The 26,050-nt window shown below is 51.2% G+C and overlaps 2 protein-coding genes across 5 annotated transcripts in view; one reads left to right on the plus strand and one right to left on the minus strand.

Annotated features, from left to right (window-relative positions):
* Positions 1–522: 522 nt before the first annotated feature.
* Positions 523–26,050, minus strand: part of PIF1 (PIF1 5'-to-3' DNA helicase) — a 101,345-nt gene continuing 75,817 nt past the window's right edge. The window contains exons 2-14 of one of the 4 annotated variants that reach the window (XM_053593207.1): positions 9,524–10,103; positions 8,031–8,163; positions 7,825–7,950; positions 7,552–7,705; positions 7,350–7,464; positions 7,165–7,271; positions 5,073–5,212; positions 4,361–4,467; positions 3,528–3,615; positions 3,244–3,389; positions 1,699–1,890; positions 1,318–1,491; positions 523–1,038 (exon numbers count right to left, since the gene is read on the minus strand). In XM_053593207.1, coding sequence (XP_053449182.1) covers positions 1,432–1,491; positions 1,699–1,890; positions 3,244–3,389; positions 3,528–3,615; positions 4,361–4,467; positions 5,073–5,212; positions 7,165–7,271; positions 7,350–7,464; positions 7,552–7,705; positions 7,825–7,950; positions 8,031–8,163; positions 9,524–10,103 — 1,948 coding nt within the window. In that variant the 3' untranslated portion in view covers positions 523–1,038; positions 1,318–1,431. Of the gene's footprint in view, positions 1,039–1,317; positions 1,891–3,243; positions 3,390–3,527; positions 3,616–4,360; positions 4,468–5,072; positions 5,213–7,164; positions 7,272–7,349; positions 7,465–7,551; positions 7,706–7,824; positions 7,951–8,030; positions 8,164–9,523; positions 10,104–10,772; positions 10,800–26,050 lie in introns of those variants that run through there. The other 3 variants (XM_053593208.1, XM_053593206.1, XM_053593205.1) reach the window with 3 other exon arrangements.
* Positions 23,810–26,050, plus strand: part of PLEKHO2 (pleckstrin homology domain containing O2) — a 29,114-nt gene continuing 26,873 nt past the window's right edge. Inside the window, exon 1 of the mRNA XM_053593215.1 lies at positions 23,810–23,955. Within this exon, the coding sequence (XP_053449190.1) occupies positions 23,944–23,955 (12 nt within the window). The 5' untranslated portion in view covers positions 23,810–23,943. The remainder of the gene's footprint in view (positions 23,956–26,050) is intronic.

The following is a 26,050-nucleotide window of genomic DNA, read 5'->3' on the forward strand; positions in this document are numbered from 1 at the left end:
TTTGTTAATGATTCCTTCCCCAACAGAATGTCCAAGCTGGAGCCTCAGAAAAGCCCCAAATGAGAAAGTTTCTACCCTGTTTCCCCGAAAATAAGACAGTGTCTTATTTTAAGGTGTGCTCCCAAAGACGCTCTAGGTCTTATTTTCAGGGGATGTCTTATCGGTCCTGTAAGTAGGTCTTATTTTCAGAGGATGTCTTATTTTTGGGGAAACAGGGTATGCAGGCCTCTAGCAAATGCTATGTGACATCTGTGGCAGGCCTGCCTACCTTTCCCACCATATGAATTCTCTTATATGTTCTGTCTGACTGTTGGAGGGGTGGTGATTCACCTTGTCATTTCGTTGTTAATCACTGACGTTGAATAACCGAGCTTTCCAAACAACCAGTGATGCTAACAAAACCTCACCTAAGGGTGCTGTGATCTCAGCCATCAAGGTGTAACACCTCTGTGTGCACGTGCACAAGTGAGAGGGACAGAGAGGAGGCAGAAGGCACAGCTCTTACACAAGTCACAAGTTTATTTTTCCTGAATAAATACAACCTGAGAACATTTATTTCCATGCCCCCAACAATATTTATGCCCTGAAAAAAGCAGCTTAATATATGGGCATGCATTTTACAGTTTATATTCTCAGGGTATGCTTAGAAGGTGCTTATTCGGGGCTGTGCTAGGCTGAGCCTAGCTGTGGAGATACCCCCAGGTTCTGTTCTGTTTGGGGCCTGAACCTGGCCTGAGTCTGCCCTCAGCACCCTACTAGAGAGGCCTGATGCTTCTCCTGGAGCACTTGTCTTCACTGCCTCTCCCTTCTGCAGCCCAAAGGGAGGAGTGTTCAGGACTCTGTAGCTCTGTGCTCAGCCTGTGCAGAGAGCTTTGTCTTCTGATATCAGATACTACCACAAGCCTCTTCCCAACTGGCCCAGCAAGGGTTACTTCTGACCTTGAAGCAGCTCAGACAAAAGGAGAGAAACCGAGGCACGGCTGGTACACAGGTGGGAAACTCTCTCCCTTTTACCCTGCCAGGAGGCCAAGAGCGCCTAAAGAATGGAGCAAGAGTGGGCGGCGCCTGTGGCTCAGTTGGTAGGGCGCCAGCCCCATATACCGAGGGTGGCGGGTTCAAGCCCAGCCCCGGCCAAACTGCAACCAAAAAAATAGCAGGGTGTTGTGGCGGGCGCCTGTAGTCCCAGCTACTTGGGAGGCTGAGGCAAGAGAATCGCTTAAGCCCATGAGTTGGAGGTTGCTGTGAGCTGTGTGAGGCCACGGCACTCTACCGAGGGCCATAAAGTGAGACTCTGTCTCTACAAAAAAAAAAAAAAAAAAAGAATGGAGCAAGAGGTGCAGACCCTCATCCCCCTTATCCCCTGGGGTCCTGGTCCTCTAGGGAGCAGGAAGGTGGGGAGACCACCATTTATCTTCTCTTTATAGCTGAGGCTCAGAGGTTTGGGTCCATGTTCTCCTGGTCTGAGGCTGCCTCATCATCATTTGGGGACTCCTGGATTAAAGCCAGAGAAGCCCAGTCACGGGTTTGTGCTGTTCCCCAGGACCACAGCCTGGAGACCAATATCTCTTTTCTCTTGCCTCACCCCAAAGGACCTGGTAGAAGGCTTTGCCACCCCCAGCCAGGTCCTATTTGGCCTTCTCTCTGTCCTAGCTCCTGACCATGGCCACAGGGATCCTCCACTAGGTGACTCCCACTTACCAGACTGAGGCCCCTGCCCCGCCGCAGAGTGGCATAGTAGTGCAGCACACAAGGGTCACAGCGAACCACCATGGGGTCAAAGTCTAGCACACGCAGGCCCTGCAGGCTTCGAGCCCGGGACAGAGCCACGTAGGCCTGGCCGCTGGCAAACACTCGGCCTAGAGAGATCTCCACACAATCCAGGGACATGCCCTGGGGGATGGAGGGACAGAGATGGACTCAGCTCAGCCTGAAGTCTTTTGCCCCTAAAATCCTGACTCTGTACCAGCCTGGCTACTGCCCCTGGATCTCCTCACTTAATCCAGAGAATCTTAAGACAGAAGGAGAACATGACAGCAGATGGTTGTCTGAGTAGCAAGGGGACCAGGAGTTCAGCTCTGGGATAAGAGTTGAGGGATGGGGTGAAAGGAAAGAGCTCAAGCTCTGGGTCAGACCAGAGCTTGACTCTGGTCAAGCCAGCTGACTCCTGGCTTGCCCCTCACTAGTTGTATGACCTCGGACAAGTTCTTTAACCTTTCTGAGCCTTGGTTTCTTTCTCTGTAAAATATGAAAGATTATTAGTTACATCTATACTTCATACAGTTGTAGAAATTATATTTAATGTATCCAGTAGTGGGCTTACAAAATGGTGGGGCGGGTGGCGCCTGTGGTTCAAAGGGGTAGGGCACCAGCCCCATATGCCCAAGGTGGCAGGTTCAAACCCAGCCCCGGCCAAAAAAAACTGCCAAAAAAAAAGTGGGGCATTGAGACTTGTAGAAGCAGAGGGAAAAAAAAGAAAAACAGAAATTAAAGGGCTCAGTCAGTAGGGCGCCGGCCCCATATACCGAGGGTGGTGAGTTCAAGCCTGGCCCTGCCTGAACTGCAACCAAAAAATAGCCGGGCATTGTGGCGGGCACCTGTAGTCCCAGCTACTTGGGAGGCTGAGGCAGGAGAATCGCTTGGGCCCAGGAGTTGGAGGTTGCTGTGAGCTGTATGATGCCATGGCACTCTACCAAGGGCCATAAAGTGAAACTCTGTCTCTAAAAAAAAAAAATGGTGGGGGCTCGGCGCCTGTGGCTCAAGTGGCTAAGATGCCAGCTACATTCACCTGAGCTGGTGGGTTCGAATCCAGCCCGGGCCTGCCAAACAACAATGACGGCTGCAACCAAAAAATAGCTGGGCATTGTGACGGGTGTCTGTGGTCCCAGCTACTTGGGAGGTAGAGGCAAGAGAGTCACTTGAGCCCAGGAGTTGGAGGTTACTGTGAGCTGTGATGCCACAGCACTCTACCCAGGGTAACAGCTTGAGGCTCTGTCTCCAAAAAAAAAAAATGGTGGGGCAGGAAATGGCAGAGGGGAAGTGAACATGTCTAAGTGAAAGAAAGAGAAGGACTGGACTAAGACATTCACTAAAGAAAGGTTTGTTCTACTCCTGACCTGGAACTTTCCATCTAGGTCCAGCTCAACCTCCATAAGCCTTCAAGACACATACAGCCCCAATGTGCCCAAGGCATGTCCTGTGCACTTCTGCTCTGCCCTGTCCCCATTCCCCACAGTGGGTGCTCACTTGGCTCTTGTGAATGGATATCGCCCAGGCCAGCTGGAGGGGTAGCTGCTGTCGGCTGAGGAGCTGGCCCCCAGTGGCGTGCACTGTCCAGCGGTCAGCACGGATGACCTCAGTGACTCCACACAGGAAGTGCACCTGAGGCAGCCCTGAGGAAGAAATGGAGAAGGCCCACCTGTCAGCCCTGTTGGACTCAGAGGTAAGGGGCAGGGGCCTTTGGGCCTTTCCTTCCTAGCTTTTTCCTTGCTCACTGACCTGGAAGCCCTGCCATAAACCCAAGCACTTACCTCTCCCTTCAGTCTGGAACCCGACTACCACCCCTCGGGCACCATTCACCAGGCCCCGGGACACTGCTAAGTTCTTCACCAACATCACCTGTGAGGGAATGAGGACAGGAGGAGTAGAGAGCAGCTTGTCCCCACAGCTGTTCTCAGAGCTGGAAAGTAGGAGGTGTCATGGCAGGGGCACCAAGTCCCAATCCTTAACCCTGCCACCAACTCTTGGTGATCCCTGGGGCAAGCTGCCTTATTTTTCCAGATCTCAGTTTTCCCTGCATCAAAGAGGAATAACATTTACTTAGCTTGCCTCAGAAGGAGATGGTAAAGGTCATTATGGTAATGTCTATCATAGGGCTTTGAAGACAATCAGACCTATTGAGGGATGGCCCCTAGGTCCTGCCTGTCCTCTCTGAGCCACACTGTGCCTGTATTTTCCCCTTGGATTCCCTCTGGATGCTGAGGAAAGTCTCCCCACCTGTCCGCCCCAACATCGGGAAGGAATCAGGACTCTCTCACTTTCTCACACCCATAAGGTATGCTACACAAGACAGCCATAGGGGGAGGTAGTTCACTCCCCATTTTAGAGATGAGGGGACAGAGCTTGAGAAAGGGAAAGGGACTTGCTCAAGGCAACACTGCTTGGAAGACCTGCAGTTACAGAAGGAAGAGAGCAGTGGAAGGCTGAAGACAGGAAAGTGGGTATTACAGGGGTGGAGAGAGGCTTTAGTATGGTCAAAGCTGGGAGCACTGGCTACAGAGTGGCCCAGGCAGAAGGGACAGTTCAGAGAGGGCCATGCAGGACAGCCCGAGCTCCCAGAGTCTAGGCATTGCCTCGCACTCACCTGAGCCCCCAGCTTTAGCTGAAGGAGCCGGCTAGCAGGACACTGGGTATCCAGAGTCTGGGCTAGCTCAGGGTCACTGTCCATAGCCTCAAAGTTGTGTACCTCACCTGGAAAAAGAGAGGGCAAACAGGTTACAAATCACTGACTTGGTGGCTCGGTGTCCAAAAACACATTTTAGACCAGGCCATGGAGGAGCCCCCTAAGTGCTGGGGCAGCTTAGGCTTAGCTGAGCTTTGGTCTACCAGGCCTCTCAAAGTCAGTTACAAAAATTAAATAAAAAAAAAAAAAAAAAAAAGTCACAGTTACATCTGCAAAGGTAAGGGCCATAGAGGTTGGGACCTAGATACCTAAATGACCTCATGGGCCTGGGCTGCCACACCTGCTTGATGGCCCCTCCTGCCTGGTGGTTTTTTTTTTTTTTTTTTTTTTTTTGTAGAGACAGAGTCTCACAGTACTGCCCTCAGGTAGAGTGCCACAACGTCACACAGCTCACAGCAACCTCTAACTCTTGGGCTTACGCGATTCTCTTGCCTCAGCCTCCCAAGCAGCTGGGACTACAAGCGCCTGCCACAATGCCCGGCTATTTTTTTATTGCAGTTTTTGGCTGGGGCCTGAACCCGCCACCCTCAGCATATGGGGCGGGCGCCCTATTCACTGAGCCACAGGCATCGCCCCTCCTGCCTGGTGTTGCCCAACCCAGCTCTCTGCTCACCTGGCAGCTCCTGCAGCCGTCTCTTGTTGGTGAGGGCCACGTCATCCTGGTGGGTACAGAGCCTTGTGGCCACAATTCCATCCCGCCCCACTTTGTTGGTGGCTGTGGCCTGGAGCTGGTGAGTCACCTCATCTGTGCACCTGTCGGGGCGAGGCTATCAGGACGGAACCCACCCAAACAGCAGGGAAAGTGGGGAACATGTGCAGTGTGGCCCAAGCAGCAGGACATGAGTCAGGCCTTGGGACTGGAAAAGGGCACCAGGGCAAGATTTGCTGGCCCCCAAGCTGCCAACCTGGCTCTTCCCCACTTGGACACTATGGTGTGGTAATGGGTGGTACTAGGCTGTGATCACAGGTGGGTACCCTTCCTGCTGCTGCTCCCAAATCAGAGCTGGCCAGCCTTCTACACTGTTCCTATGGTTGTGATGAGCAAGCACCGGCCAGTGGTTTGTAGGACCTGGACAAGGGGCTGATGTGCACACCCTATAATACTGGGTGATCTATAATCAGTTCAGCCTCTAGGGTACAATCTGCTAGCCACTTGCCTGTTGCCTTAGGTGAAAAATTCAGCCTAGTTTCAATTCTCTTCAATCTCAAGTCTTCTTCCAAACCTGGAAGACTGGGCATAGCAGCAAAACTCAAGTGGGCGGAGGGGAACAGCATGGAACTGTCTCTACCTGATCTGCCACTCAGTCTTCTCCTGGTCCCCCAGTGTGTGCTAACCCCCTTCCCGTCTGTCTTCTGTGCCTGTGCTAGGGGGCCCCAGGCATAGAAAGCCTCTCATGGCCACTACACTGTCCTTATCCCAGCTCCCATCTGACCTGTCTTTCTTTTTTTGTGTGTGTGTGTGTTTTTTGGCTGGGGCTGGGATTGAACCCGCCACCTCCAGCATATGGGACTGGCGCCCTACTCCTTGAGCCACAGGCATTGCCCCTGACCTGTCTTTCTTCTTTTCTTTTTCTTTCTTTTTTTTTTTTTTTTGAGACAGAGTCTCAAGCTGTCACCCTGGGTAGAGAGCCATGGCGTCATAGCTTACAGCAACCTCCAACTCTTGGGCTCAAGTGATCTCTTGCCTCAGTTTTTCTATTTTAGTAGAGATGGGGTTTCGCTTTTGCTGAGGCTGGTCTCAAACTTGTGAGCTCAATCTATCCACCTGCCTCAGCCTCCCAGAGTGCTAGGATTATAGGCGTGAACCACCAAGCCGGCCCTGACCTATCTTTCAAGGCCCAGCTCTGGCATGTATCTTATGCCCTCCTGGCCTCCTTTCTACTCCCACATTAGAGTGGCTATGGCATTTCAATCTTTTGTCCTGAGAAGAAAGAACATGTCTGAACCTTCCTTCCCCGACCTAGTCATCTCATGGGCTCTAAGAGTAGAAGAAACTTGGGCTTTAAAGTCAGACTTTGAAAAAAAAAAATAAGTCAGACTTTGGTTCATATTCCAGCTTGACCACTTATTGGCCATGACTTTGGGTGAGTCACTTCACCTTCTTGACCCCCAGTTTCTGTATCTGTGAAATGGAGGTGTTAACATCTCTGAATACCTTCTGTATATCCATCTTTGTGCCAGCCCCTGTACTGGGTGATGGGGAGCCTGGGTCCCAGTGCTCAGAGTGACTTTCTCTTACAAGGCCATGAAGTTTTTTTTTTTTTTTTTGAGAATCTCAAGCTGTCGCCCTGGGTACAGTGCCGTGGCGACACAGCTCAAAGCAACCCCAAACTCTTGGGCCTAAGTGATTCTCTTGCCTCAGCCACCCAAGTAGCTGGGACTATAGGGGCCCACCACAATGCCTGGATATTTTTTGTTGTTGTTGCAGTTGTCATTGTTGTTTTAGCTGGGCCAGGCTGGGTTCAAACCAACTGGTATGTGGCTGGTGCCCTACCCACTGAGCTGTAGGCGTTGGCAGGGCCATGAAGCGTTTGATTACAATCTGTCCTAGGTCACCCAGTATCCCGCACAAGGCTTCTCTTCCTATACATACTGCTTGGTCCTAAGGACGAGCATTTCTCTACCTTCCCTGGGTTCCTGTGTTCCACTCTGACCCAAGCTTGGATCCTCATCCCATGGTCCCTTCTCTATCCACCAGGGCCTACCTGCCTAGCCTCACAGCCTGCAGCAGAGAGATGAAGGTCTGGTCTGCCTGCCTCCACACCTGAGTCAGCTCCAGGGTCACTGGTACACACCTCTTCCAGCTCTTGGCCTGGTGGGGATAGGGTGGGGATGAGTCAGGTCACAGAGCAGATCCCCATGGGGGCCAGAGCCAGGGGGTGAGTGGTACCTGGAAGCAGAACTTGGGGGGCTGGGAGCCCTTTGTTACAGGTGGCAGCTGTAGGAAGTCCCCACAGATGATGAGCTGGATCCCTCCAAATGGCTTGTTCTGTTGTCGAACAGCTCTAGAGAGGGGCACGGGGTGCTTTAGGGGCTAGGGTGGGTGGGTTCCACACAGTACGACCACTCAGCCCTCACAGTACATTACTGACCTGGCCACAGCCTCCAGCTTGTCAAAGAGGTCTGCCTCCACCATTGAGATCTCATCAATGACCAGCCGCTGGCAGTTCAGCCAGCCCTGTCGCACACCTGGCCTTTGGGCCAGGGCCACACACTGGGCCAGGGGAGCCTGTCCTGAGCCGATGCCTGTGAGGGATACTATTCAGCCTGGGCTAAGACCCAAACATCCTCTTAACCCTGACCTCCTCCCTTCTTTCCCACAGGCCTCACTTCTCTTAGCTCAAGCCCCAGTGACTTCCATTTACCTGCAAAGGCATGGAGGGTGGTGCCCCCAATGTGACATGCTGCCACCCCAGTGCTGGCAGTGGCCACCGTGCCTGTGGGGGGCAGTGAGCCCAGGATACGCTTCAGCAGGTATGACTTCCCTGTCCCTGGGCAAGGGGCAAAGTCAGGACCACCTCCTCCTTTATCCCATCCTACCTGTCCTCCCACCCCACTCTGGCCCCGCTACCTGCACTCCCAGTGAAGAAAACGCTCTGGCCTTTCAAGATGACCCTCAGCACAGCAGCCTGTTCCTCAGAAAGCTGTGGCTTGGTGGGGGGCAAACTCAGCCTCTTCACAGGCAGGGGCCACTTTTGGTTTTCCTGGAGGGTCACAAGGCTGTGTCAGGGGTTCCTCCTATCCACGAGGCATTGCTCTACCTTTCTCTCTCTCTCTCTCTTTTTTTTTTTTTTTTGAGCTGTTGCCCTGGGTAGAGTGCCGTAGTATCATAGCTCATAGCAACCTCAAACTCTTGGGCTCAAGCAATCCTCTTGCCTCAGTTTTTCTATTTTTAGTAGACATGGGTCTTGCTTTTGCTCAGACTGGTCTTGAATTTGTGAGCTCAAGCAATCCACCTGCCTTGGCCTCCCAGATTGTTGTTAGGATTACAGGCGTGAGCCACCGTGCCTGGCCTGCTCTACCTCTTTCTTGGCTCCATGTGATGCTAGGCCTGGTGGCCCTGTTGCTCTGCTGGCTTTGTTTTTTGGAGCTCTTGGGCAGCCCTGGTTCACTTAGAAATCTTGCTGGCAATTGTTGGGTTCCTAGTCTCTTCTTGGGGCCTTAAAATGTTCAGTATGTGGGTCTGAATCCTCCCTCAGCTCCTTTTCCTGGGTTCCCTAACCCTCTGGTCCTGACACTCAACTCTCCTCATTTCTCTATCACAAACTGTCTTATCACTTCAAAACACCCAAGCAAATCTTTGCTTAGCCAGGGCCCTTCTTGTCCCATTTCTTTCTTTCTTTCTTTCTTTTTTTTGAGACAGAGTCTCACTACATCGCCCTCATAGCAACCTCAAACTTTTTTGAGCTTAGCCATTCTCTTGCCTCAGCCTCCCAAGTAGCTGGGACTATAGGCACCCACCACAAAGCCCGGCTATTTTTTGTTGTTGTTGTTGTAGTTGTCATTATTGTTTGGCAGGCCTGGGCCCTGTTCAAACCTGCCAGCTCCGTGCTTGTGGCTGGCATCCTAGCCGGTGAGCTTACAGGCTTGAACCTCTTGTCCCATTTCTATCTTCTCCCTCACTTAATCTCAACCCCCCCGTGGCTTGAGCTCCACCTCCTCTAGCCCACAAACATCGTCAAATCCATCAGACTTATTCACTCTCATGTGATTGGACTGATGGCTTCCCCTGACACTGCTGACCACTTCATTCTCTCCCCTCTGGGCCTGCTACAGTCTCCTCGGTTTCCTTCCAGGCCTACAGCCTCCTGTTTTCTCTTTTCATGTGGCCTATACTGGTTTCCTATTTTCAGGCACCCAGTCTCAGGGGTAACACTGTGAGAAGCACAGATGCAATGCCCACCCTGCTGTCCTATTCAGATGTCTGACGGCTGTCTCCTCTGACATCAACAGCAGCCCCTTCAAATACCCACACCAGCTTCCCCCAACCTCGGGCCTCCTCAGTCTCTTCCATGTTAAAGTGTGGCACACCCACTCCCAAAGTGCCCCGTTTCCTGTCCTCACGGTGCTAGGTTCCGCCTCTCTAGTCTGGGGCTCTGCAGGCCGCTTCACCAGCGTGGTGTCTGGAACCCGGGTGGCCACCGTGCGCTGCAGCTCCTCGGGCTGCAAAGGGCTGATGGTGACGAAATCCCGGGGCCGTGGACTGAGCAGTTGCTCACGGGCAGAGGCCGGGCCAGGACCCGGTGCCGCAGCAAGCTTGAGGCGCAGCGTGCGCAGGAAGCGGCGCAGGCGGTCCGGGGGGCAGTCGGAGAGCAGTAGCTGCACCGCGCCGGCCCTGGCAGCGCCGTGGGCTGGGAGCCTCAGGGTGCTGCGCCCGGCCGCCGCGAAACGCGTGAAGAGGCGCGCGGCGCGCAAGGGGAAGCAGCGCGGCCGCTCCGCTGGCCCCGGCGCCTGCAGCCGCAGCATCAGCTCGCGGCGCTCGTTACGACCCAGGCTTAGCGCCGCAGTGCGCAGGGCCTGGCGCCTTCGCGGCTGTCCGCCTGGGCTCAACTCCTCCACAGCCACGCGGCACCGCAGCTCCGCGTCCTCGCATCCCGCGGCTGCCGCTTCAGTGCCGAAGAGCATCGTCACCTCCTTGGCAGTTCTGTGAAGAGACAGCAGGGGTCACGAGGATGCAGGGGATAAAGGCCACAACCGGGAGCCGGTCAAAGCCACTTAGGGTCGTGGAGGCTATCCCTGTTACTAGGAACACAAGGAAGTCATAGAGACCCCAAGCCTAACCGAAAATCCACTCTTAGCATGATGTACCCTGCTACATAACATTTCTGGAGTGGAGGATGGGCACCCAGGTTTGGGGAGTTTCGGTTGTTCTGCAAGGGTCTCACATTAGAAGGGAGTCCCTGCACAAAAAAGAAGCCTGTTTCCAGGCCAGCAGGGGAATCCTCAGTGTTCACTCTCCAGGAAGCAGAAGACAAGTAATAAGTGCCCTTTTGTCTCCCAAGTACGTTCACCGGTTTATATGCTGCCATGCAGGTCTCATTATTCTCTGTGTACAGAAATGGAAATAGGCCGAGAGTGGCAAACTCATTTGTCCTTCATAACACACACCAGCTAGAGGGGTTAGAACTGGTGTGATTCCCATGCCCTGACACTTTCCACCTTCAAGGTGGGGATGGAGTGGAGAATATTTGGCTAGAGAAATTGAGGAAGGACCCTGGAATACAGGAATCCAGTGCTCCCTCAGTCTGACCTATTCCTCTTCACCCTCGACTGAGATTCCCTAGAAATATCAGGGGTTCGGAGAGAAACTCACTTTTGCGGAGACGGGTAAACAAGCTGATCAGAGCCGGCTTTCTGGAGAAGGTTCCAAACTGAGAACTTTCAAATGTTGGGGCTAGAAAATCACCCAATCACTGGCTGGATCTTTAAATTCTCCAGCCAATTAGAGGCAGGGGCGTGGTTATAGGCGAGTCTTTAGTCTGCTAAAGACATCCTTCGGATTGGGCTGTACCAATCGCATACCAGGAGAAGGAGGTTTAGTGTTGGTGCCCGAGCATACCAAATCGAGGGAATTAGTGGACTGGTGAGAAGAGAGTGGGACCGCGGCTGGTCAGTGCGTGGTGTAGTGTCAACTAATGCGGCAATGGAGGTTTATTTTCAGAATCATCCCTCCATCACACTCCCTCTCCCCTCTAAGCTGCACTCAGCGGCTAGACTTAGCCTTGAGGAAACTCTCACACCCCTGTTTCCATTCACAGTTACGTCTTCCACTCGCCGACAGACCACGCCAAGGCCTGCCCACGCTGGTGCACCCGCCCCCATAACCATTTCCCCTTCTTTGCCTTTGTAAGGGGCATTTTACACATTTCTCTTTCCCACCCTGCTTAAGGCCCAAAAGTGAGGAACTAAGACGTATGCGTCCCTATCTCCAGGGAATCATCATCATCATCATCATCATCATTATTTTGGAGACAGAGTCTCACTTTGTTACCCTTGGTAGAGTGCGGTGGTGTCATAGCTCACAGCAACTTCAAACTCTTGGGTTCAAGAGATTCTCTGGTCTCAGCCTCCCAAGTAACTGTGACTACAGGTGCCTACACACCCGGTTATTATTATTTTTATGTGTATGTATGTATTTATTTTCTTGAGACAGAGCCTCAAGCTGCCGCCCTGGGTAGAGTGCTATGGCATCACAGCTTACAGCAACCTCTAAGGCATCACAGTTTACAGCAACCTCTAACACCTGCGCTCAAGCGATTCTCCTGCTTCCGCCTCCCCAGTAGTTGGGACCAAAGGCGCCCGCCACAAACGCCCAGCTATTTTTTTTTGGTTGCAGCTGTCATTGTTGTTTGGAGGGCAGGGCTGGGTTTGAAACCACCAGCTCAGGTGTATGTGACTGGAGCCTTACCCGCTTGGGCCACAGGCACAGAGCCAACACTGGTTATTTTTTAGAGAGGCCTCGCTCTGGCTCAGGCTGGTCTCGAACCTATGAGCTCAGGCAATCCACCTGCCTGGGCCTCCCAGAGTGCTAGGATTACACACGTGAGCCACTGCGCCTGGCCCACCAGAGAATTCTTGTCCCTCTTATTTCACTGTATACTCGGAGGATTTTCACTCTCTGTTGCCCTGAGTAGAGTGCTATGGTGTCATAACCAACAGCAACCTCAGACTCTTGGGCTCAAGTGATCCTTCTTGCCTCAGCCTCTCAAGTAGCTGAGACTACAGAAGCTGGCCAGAGCACCTGGCTAGTTTTTTCTATTTTTAGTAGAGACAGGGTCTCACTGTTACTCAGGCTGGTCTCAAACTCCTGAGCTCAAGCAATCTACCAGCCTTAGCCTCCTAGAGTGCTAGGTTTACAGGTGTGAGCCAGCACTCCCAGCTTTGAGAATTTTTTTTTTTTTTTTGAGACAGAGCCTCAAGCTGTTGCCCTGGGTAGAGTGCCGTGGCATCACGGCTCACAGCAACCTCAAACTCCTGGGCTCAAGCCATTCTCCTGCCTCCACCTCCCAAGTAGCTGGGACTACAGGCGCCCACCACAAGGCCCAGCTATTTTTTTGGTTGGCAGCCATCATTGTTGTTTGGCGGGCCCGGACTGGATTCGAAACCACCAGCTCAGGTGTATGTGGCTGGCACTTTAGCCGCTGGAGCCACAGGCGCCGAGCCGAGGATTTTTCTTTCTTTTTTTTGCAGTTTATGGCCGGGGCTGTGTTTGAACCCGCCACCTCTGGCATATGGAGCCGGTGCCCTACTCTGTTGAGCCATAGGTGCAGCCCAAGGATTTTTCTTAATTATCTTTTTTCCGTCATAGAAGCTTGGAATTATGTAGGTGGAAGGGTTCTTACGGGTGAATCAGCTACCTCATTTTACAGATAATCATGGAATAAAGTAACCTCATTTCTTTTTTTTTTTTTTTTTTGAGACAGAGTCTTACTATGTCGCCCTTGGTAGAGTGCTATGGCATCACAGCTCACAGCAACCTCAAACTCTTGGGCTTAAACGATTCTTTTGTCTCAGCCTCCCAAGTAGCTGGGACTACAGGCACTGCCACAATGCCCGGCTATTTTTGTTGCAGTTGTCATTGTTGTTTAGCTGGCCTGGGTCAGGATCGAACCTGCCAACCTAGGTGTATGTGGCTGGTGCTCCAACCACTGTGCTATGGGCACAGAGCTGTAACCTCATTTTTTCCTTTTCTTTCTTTTTTTTTTTTTTCCCCAGACAGAGTCTCACTTGTCACCCTCGGTAGAGTGCTGTGGTGTCACATCTCACAGCAACCTCAAACTCTTGGGCTCAAGTGATTCCTTGCCTCAGCCTCCCAAATAACTGGGAGTACAGGCTCCCATAACAACACCCAGTTAATTTTGGAGATGAGGTCTTGCTTTGGCTCAGGCTGGTCTGAAACCTATGAAATGGGAGAGGAGTTGGCTATTTGTAAGTGTGCCAGGCCCATTTTCTTTTTTTTCTTTCCTTTTTTTTTTTTTTTTGTTTTTTGTTTTTGTAGAGACAGAGTCTCACTTTCTCGCCCTCAGTAGAGTGCTATGGCATCACACAGCTCACAGCAACCTCCAACTCCTAGGCTTAGGCGATTCTCTTGCCTCAGCCTCCCAGTAGCTGGGACTACAGGCACTTACCACAACACCCGGCTATTTTTTTGTTGCAGTTTGGCCGGGGCCGGGTTTGAACTCACCACCCTCAGTATATAGGGCTGGGTTTGAACCCACCACCCTTGGTATATGGGGCCCAATGCCCTACCCACTGAGCCACAGGCACCGCCCACCAGCCCCATTTTCAACAGAGGGTGATAAGAACAGAGAACATAGGGGTGGTGCCTGTGGCTCAAGGAGTAGGGGGCCAGCCTCATATACCTGAGGTGGCAGGTTCAAGCCTGGCCCCAGCCAAAATTGCAACAAAGAAAAAGAACAGAGAACACAGCCATTAAAAATTGACAGACTTGGGTTCATAATCCCAGCTCATTCACTTTATAGCTATGTGATTTTATTTATTTATTTTTTTTTTTTTTGTGGTTTTTGGCCGGGGCTGGGTTTGAACCCACCACTTCTGGCATATGGGACCAGCGCCCTACTCCTTGAGCCACAGGTGCCACCCTATTTATTTCTTACCGATACTGCTGCTATAACAAATTACCACAAATTTAGTGGCTGAAAATGACACAAATTTATTATCTTGCCATTCTGGTGGTTGGGAATCTGAAACGTGTCCACTGTGCTAAAATCAAGACCTGTGTTCCTCCTAGACTCCAGGGCAGAATCTAATTCCTTGACTTTTCCAGTTTCTAGAGGCCTCATGAATTCCTTGGCTCCACTCATGACCCCTTCCTCCACCATCAAACCCAGAAGCAATGTCTTCACAACACTCTCTCTCAATTCTCTTCCTTTGTCACAGCTTCTCTTCTGTCTTCACTTTTCCCTTCTGATTACCCTGGGCCCCATCCAGATAATCCAGGATAACATCCCCATCTCAAAATTCTTCAAGGAACTCAGAAGTCCCTTCTGTCAATGTAAAGTAACATTTAAAAATTCTAGGAGACTGAGCCGGTGGTTCATGCCTGTAATCCCAGGACTTTGGCAGGCTGAGGTGGGAAGATCACTTGATGCCAGGACTTTGAGACCACCCTGGGCTATTAATATAGTAAGACCCTGTCTCTACAAAAAATAGAAAAAATTAGCTGGCCACCATGGTACATGCCTGTAGTGCCAGCTATTTGGGAGACTGAGACAAGAGGATCACTTCAGTTCAGGAATTCGAGAGTTGTAGTGAGTTATGATGATGCCACCGCACTCTAACCCCAGCAATAGAGCAAGACCCTGTCTTAAATAAATGAATAAAATTCTAGAACATGGGCATTTGAACACTAAAGCCATTATTAAAAGAGGTCATTGCCCTGTAGTCCCAGCTACTCGGGAGGCTGAGGCAAGAGAATTGCCTAAGCCCAGGAGTTGGAGGTTGCTGTGAGCTGTGTGATGCCAAGGCACTCTACTGAGGGCGAGAAAGTGAGACTCTGTCTCTACAAAAACAAAAACAAAAAAAAAAAAAAAAAAGGAAAGAAAAAAAGAAAATGGGCCTGGCACACTTACAAATAGCCAACTCCTCTCCCATTTCTCTGTGATTAGCCCAGCCTGCTTTGGGGAAGGCACTGGGACTTCCAAATGGATTTTCTCCCAACATTTTGCTTTCTTTTGGCTTTCAAATTTTAAAGAAAAAAAATTATGGCAAAGTATACGTGACAAAAACAAAACAAACTGTTTTATTGATTTTTTTTTTTTTTTTTTGTAGAGACAGAGTCTCACTGTACCGCCCTCGGGTAGAGTGCCGTGGCGTCACATGGCTCACAGCAACCTCTAACTCTTGGGCTTACGCGATTCTCTTGCCTCAGCCTCCCGAGCAGCTGGGACTACAGGCGCCCGCCACAACGCCCAGCTATAACAAACTGTTTTATATTCATGGTATTAAGTACATTCAAAATTCAATGTCTGTCCAGGAGCAGTGGCTCATGCCTGTAATCCTAGCACTCTGGGAGGCTGAGGTGAGTGGATCAATTAGGCTCAGGAGTTTGAGTCCAGCCTGAGCAAGAGTGAGACCATGTCTCTAAAAAAAATAGCCGGGTGTTGTGGTGGGCACCTGTAGACCCAGCTACTTGAGAGGCTGAGGCAAGAAAATCACTTCAGCCTAAGAGTTTTAGGTTGCTGTGAGCTATGATGCTCAATGGTGACAAAGTGAGACTCTGTCTCAAAAAAAAAAAAAAAAACTCAATATGTATAACTATCACCACAATCTTTTTCAGAACTTTTTCATCATTTCACATAGAAATTCTGTACCCAGGCTGGGCGCAGTGGCTCACCCCTGTAATCCTAGCACTTTGGGAAGCTGAGGCGGGTAGATTGCCTGAGCTCACGAGTTTGAGACCAGCCTAAGCCAGAGTAAGACTTCATCTCGAAAAATAGCCAGGTGTTGTGTCTGGTGCCTATAGTCCCAGCTACTTGGGAGACTGAGGCGAGAGAATTGCTAAGCCCTAGAGTTTGAGGTTGCTGTGAGCTATGATGCCACAGCACTCTACTGAGGGCAAGAAAGTGAGACTCTGTCTCAAAAAAAAAAAAAAGGCAAAAGAAATTCTGTACCCAGGCTGGGCGCCTGTAGCTCACGGCTAGGGTGGCTAGGGTGCCGCCACATATACTGGAGCTGGCAGGTTCGAATCCAGCTCCAGATTGCCAAACAACAATGACAACTACAACCAAACAATAGCCTGGCATTGTGGCAGGTGCCTGTAGGTCTGGCTACTTGGGAGGCTGAGGCAAGAGAATTGCTTAAGCCCGAGGTTTGAAATTGCTGTGAGCTGTGATGCAACAGCACTCTACCCTGGCGACATAGTGAGACTCTGTCTCAAAAAGGAAAAAAAAAGAAAAGAAAAAGAAATTCTGTAGCCATTAGATAGTAATTCACTATTCCTCCCTCCTCTCAAACTGTGGTTCTCCCATTTTATTATGAAAATGTTCAAGTATCACATGACATAATGCTGAAAATGTATTTTGTAAACCGCCCTGTGTTAATGTCATTGTAGTTGTTATTAATGAGCCAGAGACTGGACTGAGACCTCTCAGTGAGAGTAGGCAGATAAGACGTGTGGAAGACGTTCTGAGTAGGAAATTTCTTTTTTATTTTCATATATTTTTTTGAGACAGGGTCTCATTTTGTTGCCTTCGGTAGAGTGCTGTGGCATCACAGCTCACAGCAACCTCCCACTCTTGGGCTTAAGCAATTCTCTTGCCTCAGCCTCTCGAGTAGTTGGGACTACAGGTGCCCCCCACAACGCCTGGCTATTTTTTGGTTGTAGTTGTCATTGTTGTTTAGTGGACCCGGGCTGGATTCAAACCTGCCAGCCCTGTTGTATGTGGCTGGCACCCTAGCCGCTTGAGCTACAGGCGCCGAGCCAGGTTATTTCATTTTAAATTTAAATCACTTAAAATTAAATGAAGCTCAGAATCAGTGCTCAATGCTATATGTGTCTAGTAGCTTCTACATGTGACAGCATAGTGGACAATCTCCCTTACTGCCTAAAGTTTTAAGAACATTATCATCATCTAGAAACCTCCTTTCTGCCCCATCCCTGTGGATCTTAATTCTCCATCCTCAGAGCACCCTGTTCTGATTTTGTTTACACCATAGATTAGTTTGTTCTAGAACTTCTTATAAATGGAATTACACAGTACTTATTCTTTTTTGCATAAGGCTTCTTTCATTCAGCATGATTTTGAGATTCAGCATGATTTTGAGATTCACCCATGTTGCTGCGTGTATCAATAATTGATTCCTTTATATTTTTTTTTCTTTTTTTTTTTTTTGTAGAGACAGAGTTTCACTTTATTGCCCTCGGTAGAGTGCCGTGGCGTCACACAGCTCACAGCAACCTCCAACACCTGGACTTAGGCGATTCTCCTGCCTCAGCCTCCCGAGTAGCTGGGACTACAGGAGCCCGCCACAACGCCCAGCTATTTTTTTTTGTTGCAGTTTGGCGGGGGCTGGGTTTGAACCCGCCACCCTTGGTATATGGGGCCGGCGCCCTGCTCACTGAGCCACAGGCGCCGCCCGATTCCTTTATATTTCTAATTAGTACTCCATTGTTGAATATACTACATTTCATCGATTTTTCTGTTGATGGGTATCTGGGCTTTCCATGGATTTATGTTTTAACTTCTTTTTTTTGAGACAGAGTCTCACTTTGTCGCCGTTGGTAGAGTGCTGTAGCATCACAGCTCACAGCAACCTCCAGCTCTTGGGCTTAGGCAATTCTCTTGCCTCAGCCTCCCGAGTAGCTGGCGCAACGTTGTGGCGGGCACAACGTTGTGGTGCCCGCCACAACGCCCTGCTATTTTTTCGTTGCAGTTTGGCCGGGTCGGGGTTCGAACCTGCCACACTCGGTATATGGGACCGGCGCCCTACTCACTGAGCCACAGGCGCTGCCTGTTTTAATTTCTTTTGAATAAATACTTAGGTGAGAAATTCTAGGCCATAGAGCAATTGCATATTTAGTTTTATATGAAACTACCAAATCTTTCTCCAAACTGGTTGTATTCCCACCCAGGTTTTCACGTAAACAACACTGAGTGCTCCTACAGAAACTAACGGAGTCATAACCAGACCCTGCATCGCGGTGGAAGACTTTAGGTTCAGCCCTCTTCCCCGCCCCTGCGCTGCCGTCCTGTCATCTGGGTCCTGATTGGCTGGCAGAGAAGACAGGCGGGGCTAGAGGGAGCCCATACATCTAGGGACCCACATCCTCCTTTTCGGTTTTGGGTGGTTCTCGGCATCTGCTAGGTTCTGTGCTCAGTGGTGCCGCCGTGAGGTCAATCCTGAGTGAGTTGCAACTCTGCTATCGATTTGTGTTCATTATGAAATTTTCTACTCGGAAGTTCTTCCACACGTCTTATCTGCCTATCTGCCTTCTCTCACCGAGAGGTCTCAGTCCAGTTTCTGGCTCATTAATAACAACTACAATGACATTAGCACAAGGCGGTTTACAAAATGCATTTTCAGCATTATGTCATGTGATACTCAAAGGAACCCCCACCCACCCTCTCTCTGTCTTGTCATCCTTTCTAGCCAAGTCTTTTTTTTTTTTCTGAGACAGAGTCTCACTCTGTCGCCCTGGGTAGAGTTGGGTAGCGTCATCATAGTTTACAGCAACCTCAATCTCTTTGGCTCGGTCTCCCAAATAGCTGAGACTACGTACAGGTGCCCGCCACAGTGCCCAGCTAGGTTTTTTTCCATTTTTAGTAGAGATGGGGTCTTGCTTAGTCTGGTCTCTATCTCCTGAGCTCAAGCAATCCACCCACCTCGGCCTCCCAAAGTGTTAGGATTACAGGCGTGAGCCACTGCGCCCAGCCTCTCTCCAAGCTTTTTTTGTTTCCTGGTCTTCCAGCATTCAGAGCACTATCTCACCTCACACTGCTTCACCCGGGCAACAGGGCAGCGCCTGTGGCTCAGTGGGTAGGGCGCCGGCCCCATATACCGAGGGTGGCGGGTTTGAACCTGGCCCTGGCCGGCTAAAACAGCAGTGGCAACTTCAAGAAAAAATAGCCGGGCATTGCGGCAGGCGACTGTAGTCCCAGCTACTCCGGAGGCTGAGGCAGGAGAATTCCTTAAGGTCAACAATTGGAGGTTGCTGTGAGCTGTGACACCAGTGTGCGACTATCTAAAAAAGAAAAAAGGGGGGTGGGGCGGCGCCTGTGGCTCAAAGGGGTAGGGCGCCGGCCCCATATGCCGGAGGTGGTGGAGTCAAACCCAGCCCCTGCCAAAAACTGAAAAAAAAAAAAAAATAAAAAATAAAAGAAAAAGAAAACACTGGGCAGCAGACACTCATTTTATTGAACCTCTTATACGGATGCCTCCTTGAAAACTCTTCTATTAACTTCCACAACATCACACTGTCTGGGTTTCTTTCTAGCTAAGGCTGCTCCTTGTTAATCTCCTTTGCTAAAAATTCTTCCTACAGGTGCCATGGCTCATGCCTGTAATCCTCACATTCTGGGAAGCCGAAGTGGGTGGATTGCCTGAGCTCACCGGTTGGAGACCAGCCTCAGCAAGCGCTAGACCCTGTCTCTAAAAATAGCAGGGCATTGTGGCATGTACCTTTAGTCCCAGCTACTTGGGAGACTCTGTCTCCAAAAAAAAAAAAAAAAAAAGCCATATGTGACTCTCTTAGCAAAAAGCCCACAGTTGGCTGGGTGTAGTGGTTCAGGTTTGTAATCCTAGCACTCTGGGAGGCCAAAGCAGGTACCTTTAACTGAGGAGTTTAAGACAAGCCTGAGCAAGAGTGAGACTCCATCTTTACTAAAAATAACTGGGCTTTATGGTGTGAGCCAGTAGTCCCAGCTACTCAGGAGGCTGAGGCAGGAGGATTGCTTGAATGCAGGAGTTTGAGGTTGCTGTGGCCAACACAGCACTGCAGCCAGGGGCAACAGAGTAAGACTCTGCTTCTATAAAAACAACACAACAGCAACAACAAAAAACCCAAAACCACTCCACAGTCCTTACCGTACCTTGAGGCCAATTTCTCCCTTTCTTCCACTGTAACCTCAAGCCTGTCATGCTCCCTTGCTCACTAAGCTTCTGTGACACTGATCTCCTTGTTGTTTCTTAACACCTAAACCCTTTTCTTGTGCCAGTTTTTTTTTTTGCAGGGCTGGGTTTGAACTTCTGGCATATGAGGCCGGCGCCCTACCCCTTTGAGCCACAGGTGCCGCCCTTGTGCCAGGTTTTTTACACTTGGTTTTTTCCTCTTCATGAAATGCCCTCTCTCGTCTTCCCCACCTCTTTATGTGGCTGTTTTCTCATCTTTCAGGTCTCAGCTGAAATATCCATTCTTCAGAGAGCCTTCTCCCCACCAACACACTGTTTCTAAAAATGGGCTCCCCCCATTTACTATCTTATACCCTGTTTATTTCCTTTATAGAAATGTATCACATTCAGTTGTCATGTTCTTTGTTTACTTGAGTATGTTTCCTCTCTTCCAGCCTCATGGAGGTGGGGATCATGCCTGTATGTTTATGGCTTTGTCCCTTGTGTTTAGAACACTGCCTGATACATGGTAGACTCTCAACAGGTATTTATGGAATGGATGAGTCAATGACTAATGTAACCACCCTCTCTAAGTCCCCTTCTCTCTATCTCTTTATTATCTCTTGAATCTGTCCCCACCATCATTATAACCACTGGCCTCAGGTCACTGGCCTGAGAGCTAGGGGCAGACTCCTCTTCCTAACCACCATCACCTCCAACCTGTATTTCTGGAATAATTTCCAACTCAATGGACCTATTGGTCTCTCCTTCTTCCCAGTCACTCCTTCCTCCACTCAGCAATCATGAAAATGAGCTTGTAAGATGAAAATGAGATTGTGTCACACCCTGCTTAAAGCTTCGGTACTCCCCTGCTACTTGCTGGAGGAATTTCAAATCTCTCAGGCCAACACTCAAGGCCCTTAGGTGCTCTGGCTCCTGCTGCCTCCTTGGTGGCATCTTACAGAACTTGCCTCTCTACCCCATCCACTTCACCTATGACTGCACAAAAACTGTCTACAGTTCCCCTGACAAGTCAGGATGTTCTCATTGTGTGAGGTGGTCCCTCTTCCTGAACTCTCTTCCCACATTCCATCCTACCAACCCTGCTAGAACATAACTCAGGCCCTCTTCTGGGAATCAACTCTCACCATATACTGTGTACTTCTTCATCAAAGCCCTTATGAGGACTTGTCTACCCTCCTACTGGTTCATCAGGTCTCCCAGGCACTGCCCAGGTCTTGTGTGGCCTGCTCACACAATGCTGCCCAAAGTGATCATTTGGTAGGGAGCACGGAGCACTTGATAAATTTTGCTAGATATTATATGATATGCATGCAAAATGCACTCCATTACTTCTACACCCCACAACCTTCAGTGGCTTGCAGTTTCCCAACACAACCTATAAGGTCTCCTCTACACTGAATCCTGTTTGCTTCTTCAGGTTGGCTTACACACACACACACACACACACACACACACACACACACACACACACACACACACACACACACACAGAGTATCCTGTTTCATGCCTCCATGTCTGTACTATTCCCTCTGCCTAGAATGCCTGTTCTACCCCTTTGTCCTAGTTTTGGTGCCTTTCCTCTGTGCATTTAACCTTTCATTTAACACATGACATTCTCATCTGTTTTCCTTTTTTTTTTTTTTTTTTGAGACAGAGTCTCACTCACTTTGTCACCCTTGGTGGAGTGCTGTAGCGACCTAGCTCACAGCAACCTGAAACTCTTGGGCTTAGGTGATTCTCTTGCCTCAGCCTCCCAAGTAGATGGGACTACAGTAGATGCCACAATGCCTGGCTATTTTTAGAGATGAGGTCTCATTTTGCTCAGGCTGCTCTCGAACCTATGAGCTCAGGCAATCCACCCACCTCAGCCTCCCAAGTACTGGGATTACAAGTGTGAGGCACCAGGCTTGGCCCTTCTCATCTGTTTTCATACCTTTCTCCCCCCAAAGAGGATAGGGCCTCTAGCCCTGCCCTTATCTCCCAATGATTAGTATAGGGCCTGACAGACAATCAAGGCAAACAAAATATTTGTGTTGAATATGTGGTATGGAGGCCTATAGTATGGAGTCAAAACCAGAAAGGGTCATTGTATGGGAAAAGTGAGACCAGAGTGTTTATCAGTGGCTTACTCCCCCAAATGGCAGAACTGGCTTGATATCAAAACCAGCCTCATCTTACTGCCCTTTCCTCTTCAAGGGCTGCTTCTGTGTAACCAGATGAATTTCCTGAGGGTCTCTGATCTGCTGCACATGGAACCTAAATTTCCAGACACAGGATCTTCTGAGTCTTGGGAATGGGGTTCAATGCTGCACAGCTCTGGGTTGTTGAGAGCTTGAAGGATTAAAGGAATAAAATTACGTGGTAGCTGAAAGAAGTTGCCACAGACACTGTGACTTTCTCAGATCCTTGGGCTTGATTTTCTTTATTCCTTTATCTGTGGTTCTCAACCTTCCTAATGCCGCAGCTCTTTAATACAGTTCCTGTGGGTCACAACCCACAGGTTGAGAACCGCTGGTTTAGATAAAGGAACCCAGGCCTAGGTCTGAGGGAATACTGTGCCTGCATCTCCTTCTCCCTTGGCCCTGGAGCGCCAACCTTCCATTGTCCACATTTGCAGTGCTGGAAGTAGCCTGGGATCCTGAGGGCTGGCAGAAGGCAGTGAAAGGGGAGCTTGGTCACTGGCACAGCTGCTGCTATGGCAGCCCGAGCCAAAGGAGGTCACCGTCGATCCCACATGCACTTAATTTTCCCTTCCATGGCAAGGGACAGAGTCCACCAGGAGAGCTGAGGGGAAGGAAGGGAGGTGGGAGTGCTTGAGGTTGAGATGTTGCCAGTCACATTCTGTCTCTGGGCCTCAGTTCCTTCAGTGTAAAATGAGGGGGCACCATATAACTAAAACCATCATTCCCTGTGGGTCTCTGCACTCTTCAGCAAGATCGTCAGGGCTGCAAGATCACCACAGATGGGAGGGAACATTAACCCTTGGATGTGGGAACCAGACAGGGGTTGGACGATGCCCAAGGAGGGCAGAACACTGCGTCTGGAGAGCCCTGAGAGCTAGGGGCAGACTCCTCTTCCTAAGCACAAAGGGCCCTAGAGTCATTAGACTCCCAGATCCAGGACAGCCCGTTACTCTACCCTCCGTATAGAGACCCAAGCTCCAGGTCCGGCTGGGTCCAGAGGTTCCAGGGAGAAGACCAGGCCATCGCCACTGCCCTGGCGTCGGGGAATAAAGAGAAGGCGCCTCTTTGAGCCCCATCTCTGGCCACCCACGGCAGCTCGTTTCGGTCTCGCAACCTCAGCCGGCTCTCAGCCCGGAGACCTCAAACGCGCCAGCCGCCAGCGCCTCCAGCGCTCTATGTCGGCCCCACCCCGGCCCCGCCTTAGGGCCCCGCCTGCCCCCCGCCTCAGTCTCCGGCCGGAAGCCCCCTCCGCCTCTCCCTCAGCCTACACCCCTGTCACAAGTCGGTCTCCCTGTACCAGTCCAGGAAACTTTTCTCCGCCCTGTCCCGCCCTCTTCCTCCCGCCACCTCCACCGGGGCTCCTACGTCCAGTCCCCAAACCTACGCCCAACCCCGCCCCACCCCGCCCCTACTCGGTCCCCGCCCGGCCGCGGCCCCTCGACCGTCCCCGACCCGGGCTCCGCCCCGCCCACTTCCCGCCCCTGGCCGGAGCCTCCCGGCCCTGGTAGTTCCCTCCCCGGCCCCGCCCCCGGGTCCCGGAAGCCTCTCCCCGCCCCCGGCCCCGCCCCCCGAAGTTTCTTGGGCCCCCGGAGGCGGGCGGGACAGATCGCAGAGAGCCGCCGCCCGGCGGGGAGTAGATGGAGGAGGCCGAGCCCGCAAGGCGCCGGGAGTGAGCGGCACAGCAGCGAGACCGCAGAGGACTCGCCATGGAGGAGGAGGTGAGGGCAGGGCCCGGCGAGGGTGCTGGGACGGGGTTTTCGAGCCCCTCATGGGGCTTAGGGTCCTGAGCTCAGGCCCTTGTTCATGCTGGCCCCACTCCTGCTAATCTCACGACCCTCGCCCCTGCACCCTAGACAGAGCCTAGGCACATGAGGGTAGGAATCCTCATCGGACACTTCGAAGACCGCGTCTTCCTTCATTATCTCTTTGGCTTTGCTCATTGGTTGTGGAGCTTCACGTTTGTTGTTGTTCCCATTGGACTGACCGGGAGACTGAGGCTCCCTTGAGTTTTATGCTGAGACTGGCCTGGGCTACTGTGCTCAAACGCTGGTTACCGCTGACTGCTCGCGCAGGCCAGGTCTGAGGGTGCAGACGTGTGTGTTAGGAGGCGTTCCCTGACTCTAGGAATCTGCGGTTGTGACCATGCCTGGGAGGCTGGAGGACTGGAGAAGTCGCTTTTTTCTCCCCTGTGTAAGTCCCTGTGAATTTCCTTCCTCCACCCTCTCCCCTGCTCCACATTTGAGTATGCTCTAATCTGGCAGGTGGGCAGAAGGCAGGCCCCTGCCTTCCCCACATCCATAGGAGGGCTAACTCCCAGAAGGAACTGAGGGACCAGCAGTGCCCCTTAAGCTTCCTTCTATACCCTCTTAGGACAATCTTGGTCTGGGGTGGGGTCAGTCTGTCTGATCCTTGCCGTTTGCTTGCAAACTCTGAGTTTGCCCAGCAGCCCCATCTTCCAAAGGTCTAGCACACAGCAAGTACTTACTGTATGCCTGTGTAATGAATAAGTTAGAAAGAGGGGTCTCCGGGGTCTAGAGGTAGGTGAATTTGTTTCTTATCCCCTGAAAAAACCACCTTCTGCCCCTCCCAGCCCAAGGGAAAGGGGTCTTTGCTTGGACGGGTGGGGAGGAAAGAAAGCTTTCTCTCAAGGCAACCCTGGCCAGCTGGGGAGCCCTGAGTGGACCAGATTGCCTGTGTCCCCATCAGTGTACACTCCCTACTTCCCTTCCCCAGGCTACTGTTTGTTAGGAGCAGCTAGGCTGTCTGTCAGGGTGCCCTCCAGGCCAGGCCCCACATTTCTGTGGGATGGTAGATAAGTCACTTCCCCTCTCAGCCTTCATTTCCTCTTCTGTGAAATACAGGGCCTGGCCTCCTCCCCTGGGCCTGACTGTATGATTGTGGCCCCTCTTTCACAGTGGGTGGAGGTAGGGGGCAAAATCAGGCCACTGTGATTTACCATGGTTTCTTTCTTGCTGTCAGGGTGGGACTCTGGTGTCTGCCCCAGGTCCCTAATGTGAGGGCGGGGCTCTCTGGCCAGGGCTCCACCTCCTCTCCCAGAGGATGTGGGTCAGGATTACTCCATCTCCTGATCTGCTCTGGCCCCCAATTAAGGGAAGTTCTCTGGGGATCTCTGGCCCAGCTCTGTGCTCCCCTTGGTCCTGAATCTCTAATATTACCCCAGTCCCTGCAAGCCTCACCCACACAACCAGGGGCTCCTCACCTCCTATCTCCCCTTTGGCATCCCTAAATCTGTTTTCCTCCTCCTTTTCCCAGTAGCTTCCCCTATTTCACTGGGCTTCAATGCCCATCTTTGTTTCTCTAAAACACCTCTGAGATCAGAATCACCTGCTCTGCCCTACGACCCCATCTTCTTTTCTTTCTTTTTGTGACAGAGTCTCGAGCTGTCACCCTGGGTAGAGTGCCATGGCATCACAGCTCACAGCAACCTCAAACTCTTGGGCTTAAGCATTTCTCTTGCCTCAGCCTCCCAAGTAGCTGGGACTACGGGCACCACAACGCCTGGCTATTTTTTGGCTGTAGTTGTCATTGTTGTTTGGCAGACCCAGGCTGGATTAGAACCTGCCAGCTCCTATGTGACTGGCGCCTTAGCTGCTTGAGCTACAGGCGCCTAGCCCCTATGATCCCATGTTCATCACCTCCTTTTCACCTAGCTGCTTTCAGCCCTCCTGGTGGCTTTGAGCTTCTTCCCTATGTCCCATTAGCTCTGGACCAAGACTCCTCAGCCTCAGTGACCTCCCCTGTGCAGTGCACTGGTAGACCCTGTCAGGCTGAAGCTTGGTGAAGAAGTGCTGG

This window comes from Nycticebus coucang, chromosome 6 (genome assembly GCF_027406575.1).
Source record: "Nycticebus coucang isolate mNycCou1 chromosome 6, mNycCou1.pri, whole genome shotgun sequence".
In the NCBI taxonomy this organism is placed as follows: Eukaryota; Metazoa; Chordata; class Mammalia; order Primates; family Lorisidae; genus Nycticebus; species Nycticebus coucang.